The 22,435-nt window shown below is 38.9% G+C and overlaps 3 protein-coding genes across 4 annotated transcripts; 2 read left to right on the top strand and 1 right to left on the bottom strand.

Annotated features, from left to right (window-relative positions):
• The first annotated feature begins 274 nt into the window (after positions 1-274).
• On the top strand, positions 275-22,375 carry LOC122660587 (D-3-phosphoglycerate dehydrogenase 1, chloroplastic-like). 2 transcript variants are annotated; one of them, XM_043855960.1, is made up of 6 exons: positions 275-888; positions 2,591-2,967; positions 3,064-3,174; positions 3,265-3,360; positions 5,040-5,717; positions 22,363-22,375. In XM_043855960.1, exons 1-5 carry the CDS (start codon positions 306-308, stop codon positions 5,709-5,711), a joined length of 1,839 nt encoding a protein of 612 aa, XP_043711895.1. In that variant the 5' UTR covers positions 275-305; the 3' UTR covers positions 5,712-5,717; positions 22,363-22,375. The 2 variants fall into 2 exon arrangements, with proteins under 2 accessions (XP_043711895.1, XP_043711894.1); XM_043855959.1 differs by lacking the exon at positions 22,363-22,375 and having other exon boundaries at positions 5,040-5,749.
• Positions 7,362-12,033, top strand: LOC122660594 (ADP-ribosylation factor 1-like). Its single transcript, XM_043855968.1, has 5 exons — positions 7,362-7,616; positions 9,842-9,912; positions 10,302-10,421; positions 11,164-11,282; positions 11,856-12,033. Exons 1-5 carry the CDS (start codon positions 7,379-7,381, stop codon positions 11,965-11,967), a joined length of 660 nt encoding a protein of 219 aa, XP_043711903.1. The 5' UTR covers positions 7,362-7,378; the 3' UTR covers positions 11,968-12,033.
• Positions 15,947-17,187, bottom strand: LOC122660588 (putative receptor-like protein kinase At3g47110). The gene has a single exon (XM_043855961.1). It carries the CDS (start codon positions 17,164-17,166, stop codon positions 15,991-15,993), a length of 1,176 nt encoding a protein of 391 aa, XP_043711896.1. The 5' UTR covers positions 17,167-17,187; the 3' UTR covers positions 15,947-15,990.
• Positions 22,376-22,435: the final 60 nt, after the last annotated feature.

Genomic DNA, 22,435 nt, shown 5'->3' with positions numbered 1-22,435 from the left:
GAGGGCAAATCGACTTGATTATAGTACTCTACCTAAAAAATATCTTGGTTTTTTTGGGTAAATACTTCAAAAATATCTAGGTGAAAGTTTTCTTTTCTCCAAAAAGCGTGGTATCTTTTTATTTAACTAATTTTTTTTTGTTAAGAGTCAATGTCAGACTGTGGACTGTGCAGCAAATCAAATCCCCACACACACTCTCTCTGTCTCAGAGTAAGCAAGTAGGAATCTCTCTCGCTCTCTCTCAATTCTCTGTTGGAGCTTATAGCAAGCGAGCAAAAGCCTGAGGAGTGTGGATCTGTCGAGCTATGGCGGCTACTGCCTCTTCGAACCTTTTCTCTGCGTCATCCCTGAAGAATAAACCATTTCCTTTTTCTTCTTCTTCTTCTTCTTCTTCCTTGTCGGCGTCTCTCTCATGGCGTCCTCCTCTCTCCAACATCTTCAGAATCAACGTAGCCGCCCCTCGCCGCGTGGGACAGCGGAAGGCTTCCTTCGTTGTGCTGGCGATGGAAGCGAAGCCGACGGTGCTCGTCGCGGAGAAGCTCGGTGAGGCTGGACTCAAACTCTTGAAGGGATTTGCCAACGTTGATTGCTCCTATAACATGACTTCGGAGGATCTCTGCACTAAGATCTCTCTCTGCGACGCCTTGATCGTTAGGAGTGCTACCAAAGTCAATCGTGAAGTGTTCGAGTCGTCGGGCGGTCGACTTAAAGTGGTTGGTCGCGCTGGTGTTGGCATTGATAACGTTGATCTGTCGGCCGCCACCGAGCACGGTTGCCTCGTCGTCAATGCACCAACTGCTAATACTGTTGCTGCCGCTGAGCACGCCATTGCCCTCCTCACTGCTATGGCTCGCAACATCGCCAGGGCGGATGCCTCTGTCAAGGCTGGTCGGTATACTCTTCTTTCCCTATTGTTGTTTTTCGCCTACATTTTATAAACCTTCCATTTGGGCTTTCTGTCGTGCGATTTGTGTTCGTTTATCATCGGGAATTCTCTCTGCTTAGTTTATTTCTTTATATGCTTCTGGAATCGAAAAGTACTGCTATGATATATCATAGATTGCTTTGATGAACTATTCTCTTGTTCCTGAAACTAATTTAGCATTGAGAAGATCATTAAGATAGGGTAATGAGAATTCCAAGGTCTGGTTTGCATTTTCCTCGTAAAAATGAGATTTCCGCTGGAAATAATATCTATTAAATTTTGCGTAAGAAGAGGTGAGGGAATTCCAAAAGAACAATATCCTAGTCGAACACGAATATTTATCATCTTATCCTTAAGATAATGGGAATTACCACTGATAAATTAATTGTGTGTAAATGAAAACCGTTGAACAGGATAAATGTTCATCACTGCTATGAACATTGGAGACAAATACAACTGATTCAAGTCAAGTTGTTACACTGCCTTAACAGATTTTACAACGTACGTTATGATACAAGCACTAACATGAAACAAAGCAGTGGAAGAGATTGTGGTCAAACTAAGTTCATTAGGGAACTAACGAATGATCAATTCATAACTTCTCCACTTCCAGGTTTAGGTTATAGGTGTTTGTTAAAGGCACTGTGTTATTAAATTATATGATCATGAAACCCTCTAACACCCCCATCAGAACATAACAATTCAGTGCTTTTAGCAAGTGGTACTCCTACTTGTTTGGTCCCCTGCATTTCCCAAGCCCTATTTTAGAAGAAATCAGAACATTGGAACCTCAAGATGTCTAATCCTTGGGAGGATTACATGTTAGATGGATATCATACAGGTTAGATAAACTATAAATAGAACAATATTAGGTAGGGATCTAATTAATTCTTCTTTCATTAAATATTAATTATATTGTGTTGTCTTGTAAAAAGATCAAACATTTTGTAAGACTGCACTGTTCAATGTTGTCAACACCATTAAATGCTGTGCTCTTGTTTATAATTGCTCTCTCTATTGATAGGTAACTTCAAGTAGACTCCATCCTTAGCACATAGAAGTGAATGAAATCCAACACATACAGCTCATCCTCTTCATGAATGACATTCAATTTTATTTTCCATTTGTTTGATTGTTCGTCCCTTAAATCTTGTGTTCTAACAGATGATTTTCCAAGTTTCCTGCCCCATCCTAGATGCCTAAGAAAATATTCAAACAAAGTGCCTTAGTGATTAACTCATTACTTATATCACCGAAAAGGAGAAGAAAGTAATGTTATTGTACTAATATATCCCAGCACATGTGGAATAAACTGTGCAGACATGACCACTTTTATGATTTTATGCAGTTGTGATTTTCAATATTTGTTGGATGAGTGAATGCCAACAAACATCAGTTCCCTTTTGTGAAGAAGATAGTTCTTAAAACGCCCACAATATTTTATTTCTTCTCTGAAATAAGTTTATTGTGGATTGCAATAACGTTTTTATGTGATAAATGAAAGCCATGATTACATGTCCTTTTATCTGTAACAAACTGCATTAAGATTGTAAATTGATCTTTTATCAGTACAATGTGTTATTTCAGAATCCTGGTCTTCAGCATCAATAAACTAAGAAAAATACCAAAGCCTCTCTTATATTATTGTTATTCTGGTGAATTCAGGCAAGTGGGAACGAAACAAACTTGTTGGCGTTTCAGTTGTTGGAAAAACGCTCGCCGTGATGGGATTTGGCAAGGTGGGATCAGAGGTTGCACGGCGTGGCAAGGGGCTGGGTATGAATGTGATTGCACATGATCCATATGCCCCTGCAGACCGCGCTCGTGCAATTGGTGTTGAGCTGGTGTCTTTTGACGAAGCTCTATCAAATGCAGATTTCATCTCGTTGCACATGCCTCTTACTCCTTCTACATCAAAGATGTTCAATGACGAAGCTTTTGCAAAGATGAAGAAGGGGGTTCTAATTGTCAATGTTGCTCGTGGTGGAGTGATTGATGAGGAGGCTCTTGTGAGGGCATTGGACTCTAGGGTTGTTGCTCAGGTTCTTTTCATTCCCTTGGGAGAGCCTATGTGGCCATTTCTCATTACTTTTAGAAAAAGTGAGGAACTAATTATATTTGTTATTTGATTCATCCAGGCAGCTCTTGATGTATTTACGGAAGAGCCACCTCCAAAAGACAGCAAGTTGGTACAGCATGAAAGGGTAACTGTGACTCCACATCTTGGTGCCAGCACAATGGAAGCTCAGGTATGTTGGGATTATCTACCATGACATCTGCTATATTTCATTGCTCTCTTTTGTTATGCCATGTTTTGAACTTTTTGTTGCAATAATCAGGAGGGAGTGGCCATTGAAATAGCTGAAGCGGTTGTTGGGGCCTTGAAAGGGGAGCTTGCTGCTACTGCTGTAAATGCACCTATGGTCCCCGCTGAGGTACTCTTACAACATCTTGGCTTTTATGTGTCTTTTAACTGCATCAACATGATCCAAGTTATCATCCTAATAGGAATTTTGTGGGTTCTCATCATAGTAGAAAAAATCTGCAACTTAATCTCCTAAAGAGCGGGTAGCAATAGTTGGCTACTTTTTCCATAATTATAATTTTGATCCCTTTTCTTTCATTTTAGTTTGTCCAAATTTTCAGTTGTTTCAAATTGTCTGTTGTTTCTCCCATGCTATATTTTGATGATTCTTGTACAGATGGGTTCACAGGAGTTTCAGATGAAAATTTGGTTTCTCATGATTTGTGATCTCATTAATTAGAAACAACCCTGACAGATGGTCAAAAACATCATTATTATCATTTCCTTCCAAGTGGTGAGATAGAATATGGTGTGCAGTTTCCAATGTCTCTTGATTTGCTAGCTCTGCGTGTGTACACATGCACACAAGCCTAAGCGTGTGTGTGTGATGTGATTGAAAGAAAGACAGAATTATACTAAGCAAGAGGAAACTCTTTCTCTGAAATCATGAAACAAAATCTGGTTCGGGTCCATGGGGAGGAGCTCCACGTTGGTCCATGTTGTGTTCTGGATTCTAGCTTCATGTGCTAAGAAGTTTGCTGCCTTGTTGGCCTCTCTGTATGAATAGTTCAGTGTACATGATTCAAGGTGCCACCTTGTCATGATGATTATATTTGAAATGTAATAATCTGTATCGCTAGTTGCCATTGTGATCTTATACTTGTGCTGCAATTGCTGCCTCATTAGCCTTTAGGTATAGATGCATCAAAATCAATCTTGAAAAACTGAATTGGGAGTGGGTTCATATGATCCATTGCCATGATTTGTGTTTGTATGATGCCATTTGCCTTGTGTTTGAGAAGATTTTCCTTTTCCTATTTGATACCTGTAGCCAATAGGGAATTCCTGTGTAGGAGGATTTATGGGTTCAACACTTTTCCTTGGAAGTAAACCTCATTTCCGTTAATCCATATTTCCAAAATGATAAATGGTTTGGCATCCAAAGCTTAACTGAAGTCCTGTTATCTTCTTTCTGGGGATTTATATTGGTTTAGCCACTCCATAAATGAATTGTTGTGGCTAGAAATGATTTGGCATCCCTCGTAGATGAGATCCCATGTTTCTAGCAAAAGAACCACCGAGGAAGATGTGTTCAATGGTTTGTTTGTCCTCACCACAGACATCACAAATAGTGCAGATTTGCATTTTCCTGTTACAGAGGTTTACCTTAGTGGAAATTTGTGTGAGAATGCCAACCAAGGTTAAAGTTGAATTATAGAAAGAGCTCTCATAAAGAAGGGCGTACCTAGTGCATGAGGTTCCTGCCACGGCGGGGTCTGGGGAGGGTCATAATGTACGCAGCCTTACCCCGCTTTTGCAGAGAGGCTGTTTCCAGACTCGAACTCCTGACCACTTGGTCACAATGGAGCAACATTATCGTTGCACCAAGGTCCGCCCTCTATAGAAAGAACTTTCATCTTCCAAACAATTCATAAGATCTTATATGGTTGGCAGTGTGTTTCAAAGCAAGAAATTTTCTAGCTTGCATCCTATACCTGTGTCATGCTCTATTGTTATAAGTGGTTGCTTGTTTCTTCCTATATATCTTTACCTTGTGAGGAATATGTATCTCTGTTTTCTAAATAACAGGTTTTGTCAGAGCTTGCACCATTTATTGTACTGGCAGAGAAGCTTAGCAGACTGGCTGTACAGTTGGTAGCAGGTGGAAGTGGAGTGAAGACAGTGAAGGTTACTTATGCATCTGCCAGAGCACCTGATGATCTTGATACTAGGGTGCTCCGTGCTATGATCACCAAGGGTCTGATTGAGCCCATATCCGATGTGTTTGTCAATCTGGTTAATGCTGATTTCACTGCTAAACAGAGAGGATTGCGGATTACAGAAGAGCGAATCCTGCTGGATGGTTCACCTGAGAACCCACTTGAGTTCATCCAGGTTCAAATTGCCAATGTGGAGTCAAAATTTGCTAGTGCTATCTCCGAGGCTGGGGAGATTAAAGTGGAGGGAAAGGTGAAGGATCGGATACCCCATTTGACTAAGGTGGGTTCTTTCGATGTGGATGTGAGCTTAGAAGGCAGCCTCATACTGTGCAGGCAGGTTGATCAACCAGGTATGATTGGAAAGGTGGGAAGCGTCTTGGGTGAAGAAAATGTGAATGTAAGCTTCATGAGTGTTGGGAGGATTGCCCCACGAAAGCAAGCAGTAATGACCATCGGTGTAGATGAAGAACCCAGCAAAGAGACCTTGAAGAAGATTGGGGAGATACCAGCTATTGAAGAGTTTGTTTTCCTCAAGTTGTAATCTTTAGTGGCTCTCAATTTTGAAATGTCACAAGAAATGGCAGAAAAGCAGTCTCTAAATTTCTTCGCAATTAGCAACCGCATCCATGTGATAAGCTACATTGTAACCATATCATCCATCAAAATTGAAGCTCCAAGGCAGTAATGGAGGTGGTAAAGAGTGAATGTAAAGTTTCATATTCTTGCAGTGAGTCATTTTCGATTGCTTGATTTGGGCTAAAATTTGATTGCAATATAGATATGTTATATCTAGTATCTTACCATTTTGACATATTTGCAATTTTTTTTGTGTGGGGGGGGGAAGTGTAAGAAGTCATTTACTCATTGTAACGTGATGACATAATTGTTGGAATACAAGTTTCCTCCAACCATGGAGTGCAATTTGACCAAAAATGTCTTACACGTCAATGACACAAAAGAAAAGAAGTGATCGACTTGTGAAAATTCTGTGTATTTCTTGGATTCGTTGTTTCTTAAATTTTGTACTGATGTTTATGAGATACAGCAAGCCTTTGAGCATGTAAACACAGGATTATTGAAAGACTTGTCACATAAGGCCTCTTGCAAGAAATTTTGAAATTTGCTGGTGGAAGTGAGTGTGAGTGGGTTTTCACTATTCCCAGTAATAAATTGTGAACGAGGAGGGTTAAAAGTTCATAGCAAATCTATCTGAATGAAGGATCCTGAGAAGGTGATGATCCTACAGTATAGAATCTATTAGCTTTTAATGGTTCAAATCAGTTTCACTTCAAGTTTGCTACTTCAGCCTGGTATTCTAAGTCCAGTCACTGCCCTGGTTGCATCTGCAGTCCTTACTTAAAAATAAAAAATAAAAATAGTGACTTAGACCCACCGTTTCAAAAACCGTAATGGTCGAATCGGATCGGGATTGGCCACGACCCGATTTCTTAATTTTGGAAGTAACCGATTCCTCAGTCCCTATTGTGAACACTATTTCAATCCAAAAAATCGGGTGGCCTTAATGTGAAAACTCTAATATAAATTAGGCTCTCTTAAGAAAGCTTGAGAGGATCCGGTTGCCAAAACGGGTAGAGTTTCATCAAATGGTGCAACCCATTCTTGGCCATTTGATCATTCTATGTCAGGTGTCGTGCAGTGAAGATAGCACTGCCAGATTAAAGAATCAGGGAGGATTTTTATCTGGGGCGTTTGGGTTGGAAGAGACTTCTTTACTTCCAAGGTGGACAGCACTTCTGTGCACCCAACTTTGCCCAGCATACAAGATGGGCAGAAAGTACCGTCTTACCCCCGCTCAGGCAGTAGAGGAGTCGAATCCCGTTTGAGCCTTATATACCTGTCGTTCAACTTTCCCGCTTAAAATTCTTCTCAGATGGCAACGGCTAGAAGCCTATACCATACCATACCATCGAAGAGCAAAAGAAGAGACAGAAGGTGGGAAAGAGAATGAGAATCCCCTTTATTCTCTTTTAATCTCTCCTTCACCCGAATCCTATTCTTCATTCTTCACGCTATGCCATTCCACAATAGGCCACTGGGGCATGGAGGTCTGTTTTGTTTCTTCCATCTGATCCTTACATCTTTGCAACTCTTCTCTTCTTTCCACAGCTGCTTCTCCATTTCTGCTACTCGACTGCTTTTTTAGGTGAAATAATCCATCACCATTTCCTTATTTCTTGAGTTTTGGATATGAGGTCTGTAAATGGTTTCCTTTATCTAATAAGATCATTTTTTTTCTCTCTTCCCCTGTTTCTTTCTTCTGTAGTTTCGGTTGTAGAAATGGGTGTGGCATTATCACGGCTCGTGAGGATGCTCTTTGCAAAGCGGGAAATGAGGATTCTGATGGTAGGTCTTGATGCTTCTGGCAAGACAACAATTCTGTACAAGCTGAAGCTTGGAGAGATCGTTACCACCATACCCACCATCGGTATTTACTCCAACTGCTCTCTTTCGTCTCCTGTGGTTCCAAATTCAAATACAGAGTGCTTCTTCTAGGTCTACCATTTTGTAGTTGAGATTGTAAAATCTAACACGATGCAGAGAAGAATGGAAATCACAAACACAATCACACAATGCGCACAAAGATTTACGTGGTTCGGCAAGGTTGCCTACGTCCACGGTGAGATGAGATCTGTTTCCTTATCAATGGAGAATAGGGTTACATTCACTCATTCCTCACACCTCTCTCAGATTTTCAATACAGAGAAAGAACTCTCGCTACAGATTTATAGCGAAAACCCTATACAAGAAATTTACCAAAATACCCATATAGTCCTTAAAAGTCAAGACACCAAAACCTCAACAGAGATATGACAGCTTTCTGGCAATTGCTTAACACCAGACTTGGATGAGATTTTGCTTGAGGCTCACATTGCTCAAATCCTTGTCCATGTACACAATCCTAAAAAAAAATTCCTATCTTCTTGATAAGAATTCCAAGGAATCCTGCTCCTGAGTAGAAAAGTGGCAGGATGGGATGCACGAAATTGGCTGTTTTTCTCTGTAAGGATTGCTACTTGACAGGGTTGATTACAATTTCTACTTGACAACACCACCTATAGTACTACTTGGATCTTTTCATTGGTTTTACTCAATCAACCTGCATACATTTTTCTTCACCTTTATTTTCACTATAAATGGTATACACATTGATTTATGAATCCATTTACAATTTAAAGACATGTAATGGTGTAACCGTGATATGTTGTTCACTGTATTTACTTAGAATTCCTTTGCCATTCTGTGCTTTCAAATTTTGATGAACCTATCAAACATTTTCCTATGAGGTTTCAGTATGGGCCTTCCTAAGCTTCCTGGCCATTCTCAGAACTCAATCCTGGTTTCCTAAGACAATTGAGGGTTTTCTTTAGGGAGGTGAAGTTAATAAAACCTTCCCAAAGGGAAGCTCTAGCATGGAAAATGGTCTAATCAATTTCCTCAATTTAACGCTTTAGACAAGGAAAGATGATACAAACAGACAAATTTTGCATATACAAGGAAAAATAGATAATTAGTACAGATATCTCCATCTGGCTATAATTTTTAGTTGAACTTCGCCCTCCTGAAATGCTTACACTGCCTCGTATGGGCTTAGAACATATAGATAGATCACCATAAGTCTCAGGAGGGGTCATCCACGTGGAAGGAAACACGTCCCAGTTCCTTACCATACAACTACCACAATATCAAACACCCCCCCCCCCCAAAAAAAATTAGCGTTGACTGCAAGCTGAACGTTAAAAAATTCCATAGAATATTAGCTTTTGTCCAGCCCCCTCCCCCCCCCCCCCCCACCAAAAAAAAAAAAATCAACGACATGGTTTGCTTGCTTCATCGTTGTATGGAAAGCATGATTCAGATTGATGGTCAAACACTAACAAATGGATAAGGCTGGGGAAAGCTAGAAAGAAGAAGCACTCAAAAACTAGGTTTAGATAATCTTCACAATAGGATGACATCCATGGGGGTTGGAAGAATACAATCCAAAGAAGAAAAGGACTAAATAAGTTAAATTAAACTACCCAATCTGTGTTCCCACTGCTTCTTAGAGTTTCTTCAATGTTTACTGGATTGTGCTATGGATTTGTTCTGGTACAATGGATAGTATTCTGCATAGTTACTGAATTTTAACCCTCTCTATTCTTATCCCACTAAATTGTTAATTCTTCATTTTCTCTTTCCTTCAATACAAACACACACACACACAAAAAAAAAAGGGTAAAAGAATTATTTTCAGCTCAAAGGTCAGGGACCTGATTTCCTAGAAGGTATTACATTTACATGTGTTTCATTCCCCCCCCCCCCCCCTCTTATGCATCAAATTTTGGCCAATTGAAAATTTCAATAATGCAAAATTGGAAATATGGGCAGGGTTTCATACTTACATCTCATTAAGCCTTGCATTTTCTTAGGCTACTTTTAAGCTGCTACTTCAGAGTTATAAACTTTATTTGAATCCTCAACTGGAAGTCAGGAACATTGTATACTAGGGATTTTGGGATGTGGAATGATCTCCTTAAGCAAGGGACTAATTCCAAATTTTACAAATTTTCAGTATATGATACACATAAATTTTCAGTTTTATGTAGCCTGTTTACCAATCCTATATAGTAATGACAGTGATGAGTAATTTCTTGATTTTTCATGGAGCAGGTTTTAATGTCGAAACTGTGGAATACAAAAATGTTAGCTTCACAGTTTGGGATGTAGGAGGGCAAGATAAGGTGCTAAGCTTGTCCATACGGACTTGTATCATTTACTTGCCTTATTATTTTTCAGATATGACTTTTGTGTCTAAATCTATTTTTTTTCTATATGATAACTTCTTTGCTATTTCATGTTGAATCATGCTTCATGTTTTCCTCAATATACATCTTTACCTAAAATTCCTTTTGTGTGGTGGGGTGTCCATCCTCCAAAATGTCTATATCATTTTATTTCTTTTTAGCATATATTTGTCTCATATTGTATGATACATATGATATCATAATTGTAATGATATGTGCATCTCTAATTTGGACCCAATGCAACATGCATGCATAGCTACAGATATCTTTTCCTCATAATGTCCCACAAACTGATAAATGCATCTTTCCAATTGACTACGGAATAGATTCGACCTTTATGGAGACACTACTTTCAGAACTCTCAGGGAGTTATTTTTGTGGTGGATAGCAATGACAGAGAACGAATTTCTGAGGCCAGAAATGAGCTACAGCGAATGCTCAGTGAGGTTAGTAATATTTTTCAGGAAATTGTAAATCTGTTAGCCCTTTTTCATTATGACTCCACTTGTTTCTATGTAAAATGGGTGTATGTAAAAAGAGACATGAAATTTCTCATCCGATGTTTGTTTCATCAGAAGTACAAAGAAAACAGAGACAAAGTTTTAGAGTTGGCCTACTATTTATGCCCAAATTTTGTGGATTATTTCAAAAAAAAAATAATTTACATCTGGGCATTTTATGTCAAAACAGAGCCTAGGGAGCTTTCTATGCAGGAAAAATCCAATCGCATTGATAACAGTCGGCAGTCTCAACACTGCTTATTTGTATATGTTGCAGAAAGAGGCCCACCAATTCGAGTCTGAACAAACATACAGAAATCAATCTGCTTACGTGCCTTGTTAGAAATTAACCAGCTAGATAAGTAGCATAATCTGATCAAAATTCTCTCTTTCTTTGGGACATCTGAGTATAAATGGTCTCCAACATAAGTTTGCTTATGATCACTGGATAGAGTTGATTACTGTTGTTGGTACACTAATAGATTTTACCTCTCTCCAGTGCTTGGACTCTGATTTGATATCTCCTCTTTTATTTTCTTTGTTGTTCCCACTGCTATGGCTTTCACTGTTTTATTTGGTTGGTTTGAGTAATCCTTTACCACATCCTATCTACAGTCTATTTCATTCTAAGAGGCTGAAAGTGGTTTTCATGTTAACATAGTGACCTATAAACTTGCCTTGGTTGCAGGATGAACTGCGTGATGCAACACTGCTTGTATTTGCAAACAAGCAAGACCTACCAAATGCATTGAGTGTCTCTGAGATCACCAATAAACTTGGACTACAGTCACTTCGTCAGCGCCGGTGGTAAGCTCTGCTGTCTTAAAAATTATCCAACTTCCAAACCTCTGATATATGTTCTATGGTAGCTAGACTATTGCTTCCAATGTGGTCAATAGGTAGAGCTCTGTTTAATTTCAAGGTTTGCATGACAGAGACCTCGCAAATCCCATTGCTTCTGAACTGCCCTTGATACTAGGCCATGTTACAATGTTGCCTCATTTGCAACATTTAGGTCTTGGGTTCTATTCCAGCTTAGCGCATCTGCTATAAACAATCACTGAATGATGATAGCCAATTCTATAATCTCACAATTATCACATCACTTATGTAATACACAAGTATCTGAACAAACCCACCCATAATTTCTGAATAATTAATATAAAGGTATCTTTAACCGAAATTTATGAGACTTCCACCTAAAACTAAACACCGGGAAATCTTAATTATATTTTTGCAAAGAATTCTGCATTTAGATCATATCTTTTTGACTTTGGTAATGTATCTCCTTGTAACATATTTACACCAGCACTGTTCTAAAGATGTATAAGAAAATCTAAACATCTCAACTGTTTGTTTGGGGTACTTTGTCATTTTAAGGTACATACAGAGTACTTGTGCCACTTCAGGTCAAGGCCTTTATGAAGGACTCGATTGGTTATCCAACAATATCTCTAGCAAGGCAAGAGTGTCTTTCCTGTATCTTTCTTGATCACCCAATTTTCATGTGCTAATACTTGTGCTGATCAGTCATTTCATTTATTTTCTCTTGCAGGCATAATCTCTCTGTGTTTATATAGATAATTACAAGCCGGAGCCAAAGAAAAGAAAGACCTGAAAAAAATATATATGAATACAGCTATGTAATTATTGAAATCATTCTCCAATGAACAATTCTCACTTATGCTTACCCAAAAACAAAATCAATGGAGTGTGTCATTTCTAAAATAAATCAGAGATTTAAAGATGAGATTTTCTTATTGACATTCCCTAAGGTGAGACTGGATTTGCTAATTCGATCTAATTCTGCGCAATCTTTATACAATTCTATGAGGTATTTGACATATATAACTTGGTATAGATTCTAAATCGAAATGTCTAAGGGATTGTATAGTCAGCTATGTGGCAAAAACCTGAATTTGATTGCTTCTATTTCTTTAAGAAAACAAAGAAAAAGAAAGCAATAGAAATCAAATAAAAATTAATAATAGAACAAAAAAGTTCATATGGTGGAATGCAATTATGAATTCTGTTTAGATAACTAACCTGTGGTCCTCCTATAATTTCTTATTCTGAAATCAAGTCCAAAGAGCAAAACATGAGAAGGACTAAAGGTGCCAGCCAGAAAAAATTCCATTCAGGAAGGTGTCAAATTTCAGAGGCCAGAGTTTGGTGGACATCACCATGTGCACCAAATCCCACAAAGAAAACTGTCTTTTGTTTCTTTTTATCCACCAAACTTAAGACTGTCTTCGATTATACTTTGTTTAAACACTAAAGAAGAGTTTGTTTTTGTTTTGTTTTTAAAAACACCAAAAGAATAAGAAGCTGGTACAAGAAAGAAGCATAAAATAAAAAGTGGATTAAATGGAATAGAGAAACTGATGATTTGTCCCCCATGATTGGAGTCTTATGCCACCGTTACACTCCCACCCCTTACTTACGAAATCAAAAATACCCTTCCAATGTGCATCCAAGGGTCCCAATGGGTTCTGAAGAAGATTTTCCTCTTCACCATTGGTGTAGAGAAACCTGATCTATAAAACTTAATGGGGCGCTGTTTTCTGGGTGGGATGCAAGGCCATACCATGTGCAAGCCAATGAGAGCGCATACGGTGGCACAAAAGGGGGTGAAATTTCCACTATACATGGGGGCATGATGGTCATTCTGACCCCTATTGTGCGTGGGCATGGCCCCTGCATCCCACGTAGAAAACATTCTCCTAAAATTAAATTAAAAAAAAGGAAAATACAGATAACTTTACCAAACATATGATATTTATTAAATTAAATATTTAAAAGAGATTCCTTGCCCTTTAAGGCTTAAACATAAGAAGAGCATGACGACCCCATCATGGAGGATCATTCTTTCTTTTTTTTCTCTCTGTGCCTGTCTCAATTGGAAAGGATTTGTCTTCGTGGACCTAAACTTTGGATGGATTATTGAATTGGGTAGGACGGTAGGTGCACCTTAGATGCTCGGCTAACTATGGCCACAACAATTATCGAATTAGGTAGGTTGCAATAGCAGGAGACCCTTACAGTTCAGTTCATACCCAAATATGGACCTAATGGTTGAAAACTGTTCTAACTCTCCATTGAAATTTTGGGATGACTAACTATTTTTCACAACTCAAATCATCTTTGACAGCCCAAGTTCAAGATTATGCTGTTTGCTGAGAAAAAAAAGAGAGAAATATCAACTAAAAAGAGGAAAATACAATAGAGTTCAGGGCCTTTATGATCAGATTAGAAGTAATCGCATAAGAGAAAGGGTTCCCTAACTTTTTAAACTTTTTTCTCTTCAAAAAAAAAAGAAAAGATTATGCTATTTGCTGAATTGTTGGGAGTTATGGTCATATAGAGGTATAATTAGGGATGTCAAAAACAAAATTGAACTGGTCAAAACAATCGAACAAACTCGAACCGAATAAATTCCATATTGGGCCGGCTTTGGTTTGGGGTATTTTGAAACCGATCGTTAATAACCAGTTTGTACCAGACAGATGGAAAATAAGACCAAAACTGAAAACCAAACTGAAATAGATACATACCCGAAAATCAAAAGTAAAATTTTTTTTTCCTATAATTGTTTATATATAGTGTTCCACATGTTGCTCTTTCTTCTCGCTTATCGCTATCAGAATTTGCTCAGATTCGGGTAGCAATCAAGGGTTTAGGATACATGGTAAACCAATACTGAACTAGATCGGATCTGATATCAAATTTATAACGCCTAATAAGAGAAAATCAAGACCATATTGGACTAGAATGTACAATGATTGAAACCAAACTTTCCCTTATCAAACGACTCCCAATCGAAATCAGTTGAGCCGATTGTTTGACAACCCTAGGTATAATCTTACATCAGTTATCTTGGACCTTAGATGTATCTCAATATACCCTTAGGTTATCTCCACATGCTTTAATATTTTGGATTGAATCTCAATTGATATGTCGTGAGTTACACTTTATTTAAGATAGTATCACACTTAATACCTTACCCAAAAACAAAAAACCAAAAAACTCACTCTTAATAAGTGGGGTAGAAAGAAGTATAAAAGCAGAATTTTGTTGGTTAAAGTGGTCTTTGGTGCTTTTACTTTTTGATCATTAAGCAGTAACAGTTCTCACTATCCCATTCATAATTGCATTGACAACTGACTGGTAATTATATGCTTCACCCAAAAAGTATTACCGACAGAAAGAAAACGACCATTTATAACTGCTCTCTTTGTTTGCATTTGGAAACTTGAAAGGGATGCAATAATTGTGGAGTGTGAAAGAGGAATTGGGTTTCTCTGTGGTGTGGGGGTGCGCTACAAGTCTTGTGACATGGCACCAGAGTTCGTCATGTGGACGATCTTCCATTTTAATGGCACATATCGAGCTGAAACTTAATTTTCAACTAAATTTGTGCCGTTCAAATGGTAGCTCATCTACATGGTAAGCTCTGGTGCCGCGCCATAAGATCTATAGTGGCGGATCCATGGAAGAGTACTATTAGAGGAACCTATCAATCTTTGATCTTTCCTTTTACTTTTGTTTAGACTTTAGGGTTTTAAAATTTCTTACGCATGATTGTGAAACAATTTGGCTAGTGTTGATTTTCTTAACTCCTTTGAACTTGTTAATTAACTCGAGAGATTATTATATTGATAAACACAAGGAGCAATTGAAAAAATATATCAAATTTTGAATACACCTAAATGTGTCAATTAGATAGTCCCTTCTTTAAAGTTCTTTAAATAAGATAAAAAAAAAAAAAATTTAATTATTTGAAGAAAATTTATCATCATATCATTCTTAAAGAGTTTCCATTGTCTCATAAGTTTTTTAAGCACATATATGAAAATGGCTTACCAACATCATTCTTCACCAAAGATCTATTATACTTAGAGGGGTAAATAAATTAAGCATCTCACTAGCTTTTTTAGAGTTGATGGCTACGAGCAATGGAGAGGGTGGGATGGGAGATAAGGGGTCATTTAATAATCACAAGGATTGGGTGAGAAAAAGATTAAAGCGGAGCACGGTGTCTCTGAAGTGCCCAGCCTGTTATTTGTAAATAAGGTTACAAATTATTTGATACGAGAATGTTCTTTGTGCCTAGACGTATTGTTTTTTGTGTTGCAGCGCAGGCTACTCCTAGGCACATGAGCAGCCTATGCAGGGGGCAGGATAATCATTGTGCCCACCCCTATGTGTCTGGCGCAGCCTGCGCTACTGCACAGAGAACAACGTCTCTTATTTGACACATTAAAAGAAGTGAAAATCCTATAAATCATAAATCATAAATCATAAATCATCAACTCCACTCTTTTTTTTTTTTTTGATAAAAATCATCAGCTTCTACTCAAATTTAGTTGTTTTTGGCTATACAAAAAAAAAAGAGTCCAATGCAGCAGAAATCCAGTACAAAAAATCATATTCTCAAACAGTTATTTATTATACACTTGTATTATTGTACCATTAAGAAATGGACTGATTTCACTAATATTATAGTAAAACTAAACTAAGGGCTGGTACTGCCACCGTAGGCTTGTCGGCACACAGAGGTTGGTTTCTGTGAAGACGAGCAGAGTTGGGACGAAGCAGGGCAACTCTCAAGACAGTTATCACCGAAGCTCCCAGCCACCGAAGACCCAGACCCACCTGAGAAGAACCCCGCCGGAGGTTTCCCATTCAAGAAATTCCCGTCAAGGAATAGTCTTCTTAGACTCTGATCACTCGCCTTCTTGTAGAACTCCCAGGGGATTGGACCACGGAACCTGTTGTACCTCAGTGAAAGTGACGCCATTTGGGGGAAGCTCGCCAAATTCACAGGCAAGTACCCTTTGATTCTGTTGAACCCCAAATCAACTGCCACCAGTTGGCTGTTCTTCACGTTCCCAGATTTCTGGATCTCAATTCGTGTGAAGCTGTTGTTGGCTAAATCGACCTGCTGCAGAGACGGTATGAGGAAGAACCAGGCTTGTACAGCTCCCGTGAACCTGTTGGCACCGAGTTCGACAACCTCCAACTGGGTTATTCCTTCGAACAAGGATTGTGATAGCGACCCGGATAAGGAATTAGCCTTGAGAGCGAGCTCCACCAGGTTTGGGGGAAGTCTGGGTAGAGAACCGGTTAGCTTGTTGAAGCTGAGGTCCATAGTTGTCAAGCTGGAGAGGGAACTCAGGGTAACGGGGAGGGGTCCCGTGAGGGCATTGCTGGAAATGTCCAGAGACACGAGAGATGCGAGTTTGGTTAAAGAGGGAGGGATGTTGCCAGAGAAGGAATTGGATCTCAGGGAAAGGGTCTCGAGTTTACTGAGGGAGGAAAGGGAGGAAGGGATTGGGCCATAGAAGGAATTGTCGGAGAGGTCGAGTTGGGTAAGCTGGGTGAGCTGGGAGAGGAGAGGGGTGAGGGTGCCCGAGTAACCGACGGGGTCCAGGGTAAGTGAGGTAACACGGGTGGAGTCGGGACTGCAGGAGATGCCGCAGATGAAGTAGGTGCGGCGAGGGAGAGAGCAAGGATCGAAGGAGAAGTTCCAGGAACCGAGGCATGACCAGGGAGAGATGGAATTTGGTTTGATTGAGGCCTTCAATGCTTTTAGCGCGTAGATATCAGAAGGTAGAGTCGCCGCTTGGACTTGAGGATGTGACGGCAAGAAAGAGGAGAGACAGAGGAGAAGAAGAAGAAGGTTCGACATGGAAAGGAAAAACTAGGCCTGCGATTTGCGATTCTTGCCTTTTATTCTCTCAACTTGATCAAAGCAGAAAAGACAGAGAGAGAGAGAGATTCTAAACTCGATCTTTCTTCTGTAGATGTAAAAGCAGTGTGAACCCTCCCCTCAATTGTGGGTTTAAAACCAGAGGAAGAAAGCTATGGCTTTGAAGAGAGAGCAAGGATGGGGGGCGGTTTCGTATTTGGAGGTATTGGTTTGGGTGAGCTGGACTCGACTTGGCAGCACTTTGGTGGGAGTGGGCGAGCATCGAGTCCGAGAATAGGATTCCCTGGCGTCTATGGATTCGACGTTCAGGTTTGTGTTTCAACCACAGATTATAAGTTATTGACTTTATCTGGTTCTCAGTTGGTCCACTCTCATCGACATTACGTCGAATACGTCAGCAGGTGGGGGAACTCATTCAGGAATGGTTAATATGAAAAGTTGAGATAAAAAAAAAGTTAAAAACCCGTCCCGAAACTGCTTGAACAAGTCTGCTGCTCCAATCATGAGGCAAAAGTATTTCAGTAAAATAATACGATCATTTATTTATGGAATAATTTTGCTGTTATTTTTCATTTTTCACAAAAATCAATCCACTTGTTTTGTAATTATTTTTATTCCTTACCTGTACATTTAGGAAATTGTCCTTTGTTTATTGGGAGGACCACCAATAAGGGGATGCAAAGGAGCATCAACGAAGAATTTTCCTCTTCTTAGGTTCGTAGGTTCCTCTTATAGGGAGGGTGGAAATGATAACCACACCCCACCCGGACAGTGTGTTTGGGCAGGGGGTGAGGTCGTCATTTCTACCCCCTAGTAAAGGAACCTACGAATCTGATCGGACAGGGAACCTGAGAGGAGAATGATCCATCAATGAAGGGGTTTTTTCATTTTGTAGGGCATGAATAAGGTGTCAAAATCAAACTAAATCATTTATCGAAATAAACAGTTCGATTTTGGTTTCAAATTTGAGACCATTTTATAGTTAAATGATTTGTATCAAATCGAACTGTTTAAACCAATGATAAACCGTTTAAAACCAATTATTATGTACATAATAAGTTAAGTCATTCATGGTTAAAATAAAAAATAAAAACTTTGGTAAGAAAAAACAAATCCCACTACAAAAATTAAAAGACGTTCAAAACTTTTGAATAACAAATTTAAAACATATAAATAATTATATTAAAAAAAAATAAAATAAAATAACAATAACCAATTCAATTCAATGTTAAGTTTACATCTATTTCAATGAAAAAATAAAAAAAGAAAGAAATTGTTTGAATAAAGAATTTAAAAAATGTTTAAAACCAATTAGAACCGTTTAAATTCATTTAAAATTGAAACCAGACAGTTCAACATCCTTAGGCATGGGGCAGTCATTTCAAGAAGATTGTGTCTAGGCTTAGGCTGCATGCGACCAAACATCAATCCTTTTCCCTTATTTATTATAAGGGGAAAAAAAAAGCTATCAGGCTTCACGGTGCCTGCACCTAAACAAAAGAGGACGGATAAAATTACCACCCCAACCCCATGGAATGAAAAATCCCACACTTGTTGGATGCCCTCGTACGTACTCTCATTGGACCGGTGCTAGTGTAGGAGCCACACAACCTGGCAATCAGTGATCCCCCTTCCCTTATTATAATTAGCATGACCTCCCCACCTTGGAAAATAGGAAGTCCTTAGAATCTGGCCGAAGTACCCTATATGAGTAGTTGATGGATGATGCATATTAAAATACATAATTTTGGTTTCATCATATTAATTAGAAGCCTTAAAACAGCCTTCTGATTCTCAAAGCTATTAAAATTTAAAACCACTCACATTCCCAAGAAAAGAGGATTTCATAGAGAATTGGATTGAGATTGAGAAGCAGCAGAGCAGAGCAGGTCCTTAGGCCTTGCTTGGCCCATCCACCTCCGAATTGTCCATTTTAAAGGCACATCCAATCCATTATTATACATCGAAATAGTTCATCTTGGCCGTTCTTGAATCTCACTCCCTGGATTTTACTGGGCCCAGGTCCACGCTTGTCCTACCCACAAGGCCACAATAGCCTTTAATGAGCCCAGAGTCCCACTCTTCTGGAAACCCCCCAACTCCGACACCGTTTGATGGTCCAGATTAAAAGTAAAGTACGACTTACCTTCCAAGTTTGCTCCATAATATATAAGATGGTTTTATCGATCGATCTTCCTCTACCCCAAAGGGCGTTCCCTCTTCTAAGAAGACAAGAAATCTTAATAGGATGATTTCACTTCCCGAATCCCGACTGCATCTTAATTCCTTCATTCATCAATTCCAACATATATATACCTGAGTCTCATTCCACAGTCGTAGGAAGGAAATTAAGCCCTTTCTTAGTAACAATATATATCCCCACACCCGGCCATCAATTTGCACCCATTGGCCACCTACTTGTTCTCCCCGTAGCCAGAGAGAGAGAGAGAGAGAGAGAGAGAGACAGAGACAGAGACGGGAAGAACAAAGAGGTGGCCAATGGGTGCATTGATGGGTAATGAAGATACGATCGAGTTTTGGGTTTTCATTGCGATTCAAGATTTTTTTGCTTTCCCCCCATTGGGAATCAAGTTTGTCTCTTTTCATGTTTCTGTAGAATTTGTGCTGATGGTCCGAATATTTTATACTCTTGCAAGCTTATTCCATTCAAGTAATTCTGAATTCGAAGACAAGCAGGGACACACATCATCTTGTATGGTGCGTGGTATGTGGTGCTAGGATTTTGGGATTTTCAATCCCAAGTTTTGGTGATATTTGTGATCGATTCAAGGAGTTGCATTATTTAATCCATAGTGTTGTTCAAACGATGAAGAACTATTATCTAGAGGAGAAACTATGTTTGCAACCTAATGATTCCTATTTCAATTCGATATCTCAAATTTAAATGCAAAATTGTAATACCCAATCAGAATCCATTGTGCAATAGAGTCCACTTCCTTCATGAAGATCATTAAAACCCCAAAGTGTGGACTTAATGGACAACAAAATATAAATCCAAAATCAGATTCTAGCAGATCAAGAGTCGACAATCTTGGATCTAATTGTGTCCACTTCATGCTTCGGTTTATGTTGTGCCTCCAGACCCACAATCAATCACATAAAAATAAAAAAATAAAATAAAAAAATAAAAAACAATAAAATGAAGAACACTTGAGAACTTTTTATAGACTCTCACCCATACAACTTCCACCTGATTTGTTAATTAGTTGTAATTAGTTGTATAGTCTGTTTATAAACTTTCAGTTACAAAGGAGATTAATTCTTCTATCATCTTGACTTGTTATGCACTTTGCCCACATGCAAGTTGATTGATTAGTGAAGAAATCTACCATGTGAATCACCATCTGAACGATAATTTGGCTCCTAATTATGCTGCTTATTATCCGATCGAGCAATAATTTGGCTCCAAATTATGCCGCTTGGATAATAGGCAGCATAATTTGGAATTCTAGCTTCCATTTGTTCTTGCCGCAGCTATTAATTGCATGGGATGATAAAATAGACAAGAGTTGAGACATTAAAAGAAAAGCTACATGCAGTAATAGAAGATTGTTCAATTCGAAAATATTATTTCGGTAAGATTCTGTACGAATTTCAGTTTTGAGTTGGCCGTTGTACAAATTTTTTTTCCCTTATTAATAACTGAATCTTTAATTCTTTCCCTAATTAACTTGCCATAAACGACCAAATCTGCTGCAATCTGCAATAAAAATCTTCTTCCCCCACCAACCCCCTCATCACTCCTTAAATTTAGGAGACCATCAGTCACAACCACAAGACCCCCCCTCCCAATTCTCTGCTCCAAACCGTTTGATGGTCCTCATAAAAATGCAATATATCTTCTTCTTTAGGATTAGAGATAAAATTCGAATTAGACGTTAATGACTTACCTTCCAAGTTTGCTCCGGCCATAAGATGGTTTATAGATAAGATATGCATCCTTCATGCTCATTATCCGATAGAAACAGCTGGCACTAAAATTTCACACCTCATCACTCCTTAAATGTAGGAGCCCATCATCTCATCGGGAACCTCTCTGACTAAAACATCGCTAACCGGCTCTATCACTTTCTATAATAAGGAATCCATTTTGGTAGTTCAATTTCTGTTAATAGATTATCTATATTTCTCGAGACAGGAAGGTGGTGGTGGCAACAATAGTTGGAATGGTGGTGTGACTAATTAAGAGAAGGGTGGTGTTTTATTTTATCATGAAATTATTGTCTTACCCATCAAAATAACCATACGCTCATTAAAGAGTAAAAGTATTTTATTTTAGGTTAATTTATACATACCACCCTTGAGGTTTAATGAAAGTACAATTTTATCCTTCTAGTTTTGGATAATTCTGCGTACCCCCTAAGGTTTACAAACATTAATAAATACATCCATTTCGTCAGTTCTTTTTTTTTTTTTTTTGGTTGAAACCCATTCCGTCAGTTCATGACTAACAACGTTAAAAAAATGATGTGAACTGATAGAATTGCCCTTGCAAAGAAAAAAAAAAAAAAAAAACCTGCAAGGCACAGCTCTAGGTGTGCATCAAGATGTGTGTGGCACAACCCAACCCTTGAATGCCCCCTGGACACTCTGTGGGCGCTGAGCTCCCTGGAGAGGAGCCAGATCCCCACACTGGAGGCAAACAAGGACCCACCAGAGCTATTGACAAGGACCTACAAGGGGCCCGACAAGGATCCACTGGGTAGTGTGGATCACACCTAATGATACTACTACTATTTCAATCTCAAACTTATTATCTTTATACCCAATTCTCTAGCCAGACCAGGATCCTCTGCGATACTAGAAGGTGTGTGATGCACATCCTGTGGCACAACAAAGGCCCAGTGTGCCTGCGATACTAGAAGGTGTGTGATGCACATCCTGTGGCACAACAGAGGCCATGTGGCACACTGGGCCTCTGTTGTGCCTAGGGCTGTAAATGGATCGGATTCGGCTCGGATAGTGCTATATCCGCATCCGCATCCGATTTGCTATCGGACAAATTCGGATAGTGCTAAACGGATACAGATCGAATATTTTATCTATTTACATGTAAATATAGTTTTTCGGACAATTATAGTCTATTCGTATCCGCATCCGTTTAGCTTTCGAACGGATTCGAATAATACTAAACAAATATGGACACGGATATAGAAACAAATTTTGACTATTCATTTACACCCCTAGTTGTGCCGCAGGACACCCCACAATACAGCATAAGATTTTT

The sequence above is a fragment of the Telopea speciosissima genome, chromosome 4 (genome assembly GCF_018873765.1).
Source record: "Telopea speciosissima isolate NSW1024214 ecotype Mountain lineage chromosome 4, Tspe_v1, whole genome shotgun sequence".
NCBI classification, from domain to species: Eukaryota; Viridiplantae; Streptophyta; class Magnoliopsida; order Proteales; family Proteaceae; genus Telopea; species Telopea speciosissima.
Note: the sequence above shows the minus strand (reverse complement) of the source record. Positions and strands in the feature narration are given on the sequence as shown.